The 4,127-nt window shown below is 39.2% G+C and overlaps 1 protein-coding gene across 1 annotated transcript; it reads left to right on the top strand.

The window, feature by feature from the left end:
- The first annotated feature begins 817 nt into the window (after positions 1–817).
- zgc:171929 (uncharacterized protein LOC100124596 homolog) lies at positions 818–3,632 on the top strand. Its single transcript, XM_053442118.1, has 4 exons — positions 818–917; positions 1,066–1,292; positions 2,824–3,007; positions 3,310–3,632. The coding sequence occupies exons 1-4, from the start codon at positions 818–820 to the stop codon at positions 3,630–3,632; spliced, it is 834 nt and encodes a 277-aa protein (XP_053298093.1).
- Positions 3,633–4,127: the final 495 nt, after the last annotated feature.

Raw genomic sequence — 4,127 nt, forward strand, 5'->3', positions numbered from 1 at the left:
TGTTCTTGGAGTGACCTCTAGCGATATTTGCATGATGGGCTTTAGTCCCGGGCCACATTTGTTTTTGCCATGCAGATCCAGAGAAATAAGATGGAGATGCCTGCAGTTCATTCGTCTCTAGTATAACTGACTGTGCAAACATTTGGAAAAGGATAAGCAGTTTACTTTCACAATTTGTCATTCTCAATGAGCAGGATTTCTCGTCATTAAAGTAATACATAAGTCAGTTAATAGTTTTGGATATTTTAATTCCCTCATTCATTCTCTATACAAGCTTTTTCCATTTGAAGTGGCAGGGGCCGAGTGCATGCTGTCGATCCCAGCATGCGCTGTGTGAGTGGCTGGGAACCACACAGGATCGAAAGTGCCATCATGTATGTGCAATTATGTCAACATCACAGTCAATGACCTTTGTATGTATTTCTAGAAGCTCTGTAGTCCCACAATTGCAACAGACAGAACAGAGGAGAAAGAGACAGGTCGGATTTACCTAGCAGTTAAAGCTGTGGCTCCTCTGTGTTTGCTCCTGTTACTCAGACCGATCCCTTTGTGTGGGGCCAGGGCTTGGTCTGGGGCCAAACTTTGCATGTCAAGGACCACTTGAATGTGAAGCTCCCCGGATTCTCACTACCTGACATGCAAAACCAGTGGCGGGCCAGTTAAAATGGCACATGCGCATAGTCAACACAGGTGTACTCCAGTCAAAACACTGACTGCCTCTAACCTCCCACAATACACAGTTCTAGGAGTTCATCACAGAGGAAAGATCAAGTAGATAGGACTGAAGAAGTAGAAAAGGACAGATAGAATCTTTATGATGCCGAAGTCTTTCCTTGTTAAAAAGAAACGTGGGACATGTGGAGCATGGCAATGGAAAGAGCCAGAACAGCATGGGTGGGAAGAAGACAGAATAGAAGGTAAGATTTTCAAGAATCTATAGTCTATTTTCAGCTGTCAAAGGAGAGCAGTAACATACATGGTGGGTCAACCCTGTTAGTGTGTATTATTTATTTAACCTGATATTTACTAAATGTACTAATGAACAGATGTTTTATTCCATTGCAGTGAGTCAAAACATGAATGAGCAGATACCCTGCAATCCTGGCCCCCAACATCCTTCCACTGTGCCTCAGTCAGTAGCCACTTTAGGGGTAGCATCAAGAATGATCCTGCCAGTGCCTTTGGCAGGATCAGGAGGGCCAGGGGCTGATGCCAGGCTGGACTGGCCCACACTGATGCTTCCGGGCCCTTTCTACCATCACAGTATACTGCCACCAGTCAGCAGTGCAAAGGTAAGGTCACGATTTTTTTTTTCCAAGTATTTTCAATATAACCCTTAAATATTGTCATTTCCCCCCTAAATAGCTTATAGAGCAGAGCAAATAAAGGACAGAGGATTCAAATAGGCTTTAGGTCCCAAGCACACTTGGTACGTTTATCTGACATTTGAGACTTGCGATTTTACTATAGAATGTAAAATGAACATTTTCTCCAGAGATTTCTGAGGACAAATTGATCAACCCAATTAACGTTCATGTTTAAATATGAGGAACTGATGGAATTCCTCCCTTTTTTTAAATGACATGTGGGGGAGCCAACTCATTTTAAAACAATCCTTAGATCCTACCATTGATCCTTACATTACAAAACGTCCTGTTGTCATTCTTGTCTTCAGGAAAATAAATCAAATGAATGATTTTACACACGTCAGAGATGATAAATGATTTGAAAAGTGTGTGTTTTCTTTGCCTTTGGTATATTATAATTCCAGATTAGTGGTGGCTTGTAGACAGAACACAGATAAAGCTGTTAACAGCATTATATATTACATATTATTACAGGTATTAGATATGATTTTAAAATATATGCATGTGAGCAGCAGCTGTGAAAACTGCAATGAGTTGGAGGATACAGCTCAAAATGAGGAAAGTGATGTCATTCCAGACAAAACCAGAATCACAGAGATTTGGCAAGGAGATGTATGATAAATGGGAGAGAGATGATGCAATTAACTTTATGAAGGAGGCATATAATCTGTTGCTTTGTTTTATGTTTTTGCAGCACAGAAGGATTTGAGCAACTTCACACGTGTGTTGTAGTTTGTTTGTTTTTTTGAAAAGTAAATCAAGTCATAAATGAATTAACATGGAGGCAATTAGCAATTGTGATAATGCAGTCGGGATAACTTTAGTTGATTCAAATAGGAAAAAAGATTAATAATAATGGAAACACAATTTTATTTAATCAAACACTATTAACAAGTTGACATGTTGACATGTTGAAATGTGAGGCAACACATTTTATTTACTAAATTTGATAATAAACTCGGATTATATATTAGAGAAACTTATTAATTTTAGTGAAATTTCCTTGTAGAAAGGATTGGGAGTAACATGGCAAGTTCAATGTACTAAAATTCAAATTCTCTTTATTTAAAATTTGATTTTGAAAATGTACACATGCTCACAATACTCAAAAAAAATGTAATTTCAAATAGCATAACACCAATTAACATGTTGTTTACATACACAGTTAAACATTCAATGCAGTGTTTCATTTCACCCTACCTTTTGTCAGAGTAGGCTACACAGCTGTTCAGATTTAGAATTTTGGTGGTCAGCTCATCTGTATTTAAGTTCAGAAATACCTGCTGGGTGAAATTAGTGTGCCACATCCTCCTGAAGCCAGTGTTCTCATCATCATAAAGAGGATTACTAACATCTGTAATTAGTCCTCTCATTTTGCCAGTGCACAATAAAGTATCTTGGTAGGATGGCTCTGGTTCCGTATTGTATTGATTACGTTTTTATCTTTCCCTATCAGCCCCATCCTTCCCCAGGCTCAGGCGACTTTGTGTGCTCATTGTGCCACAAGATATTCCCTCTGCAGCGCATGTTAACCCGCCACCAAAAGTGCCACAGCTTGGTGAAGAAACACCCTTGTCGATTCTGTGGCAAAGGATTCAACGATACCTTCGACCTCAAAAGGCATATGCGAACACACACAGGTCGGTAATCAGCATTATACACACACACAGACACACATACAGAAATTCAGAGGATATTATATTGACTTATATCAACATCCTGTTTTCAGCTTAAAATGTAATGGTTTATGTTATGGGGACCTGCTTTTTGTCAGATAAAGATGGCCCCTATAATATGACTGTAAATAGATTTAGACAAACGTGAATTTAGAACTAAAGTGAAATATTTTTGCGAGATTTGTCACCGATCTGCAAAACCACTCTGAAGTGCATCCATACAAATCTGCCAAGAGAAAAAAGGTTTTTGTTATTCACTGCTGCAGGTATTCGTCCCTACAAGTGTGAGTTGTGTGAGAAAGCCTTCACTCAGCGCTGCTCTCTGGAGTCCCATATGAGGAAGATTCACAGCGTTCACCAACAGTATGCCTATCGCCAGAGACGCTCCAAGATTTTTGTCTGTGAGGATTGTGGTTACACCTCAAGCCGCCCTGATGAGTATTTCCTTCATGTGAGACAGTGCCACCCTGGTAGTCCCGCCTTACGCAGGTACTACCGCCGCCAGTCCCATGACAACAGCAGCTTTGCATCAACAGACTGTAAACTCAGTACCTATTTGCAGTACTCAACCCCTGCATACTACATGTAGAGTTCATTATGCTTATGATTATAAATTTGATTGTACTGAAGCTGAACCACAAGCCATCAATAATACTTATTTTTTTTAGTTGTAAGTTTTCAAGATGTGTCCATGACTTTAATAAAAGGAAAGGATAAAAATGTATTGTTAATGCATTCATTCCATCATTACATAGCACATATTTTTCATTGTTATATGTCTTTTAATAAAAAAATTGCAAATATACAGACTTAAAATTATACAAAATGTCAGCTATTTAAAAACCCTTTCCCCTGTTATTTCCTTGGTAATGGCAGGTTTGACCAATATCCTCCACCTGCAGAACTCGAGTGGCCCTGCGCTCCACCGTTTTAGGCGTACACATCCGCAAAACCCCTCCTTTTTAGACTTTTGTTTTCGCAAGTCCCACAACCACCAATTTGGACCGATGCATTCGCAAGTTCCAGACCTAGACCATAGCTGAAAATGGCTGAAATGAATAAAATAAATAACTATTTTTAAAGT

The sequence above is a fragment of the Pleuronectes platessa genome, chromosome 15 (genome assembly GCF_947347685.1).
Source record: "Pleuronectes platessa chromosome 15, fPlePla1.1, whole genome shotgun sequence".
Classification (NCBI taxonomy): domain Eukaryota; kingdom Metazoa; phylum Chordata; class Actinopteri; order Pleuronectiformes; family Pleuronectidae; genus Pleuronectes; species Pleuronectes platessa.

What these genes read in the sequence shown, in the direction of transcription:
- zgc:171929 (XM_053442118.1), top strand. Translation starts at nt 818, where the DNA reads ATGCCGAAGTCTTTCCTTGTTAAAAAGAAACGTGGGACATGTGGAGCA. An exon ending in GGAAGAAGACAGAATAGAAG is followed by an intron (nt 918 to 1,065) that starts GTAAGATTTTCA and finishes ATTCCATTGCAG; the next exon opens with TGAGTCAAAACATGAATGAG. An exon ending in CACCAGTCAGCAGTGCAAAG is followed by an intron (nt 1,293 to 2,823) that starts GTAAGGTCACGA and finishes TTTCCCTATCAG; the next exon opens with CCCCATCCTTCCCCAGGCTC.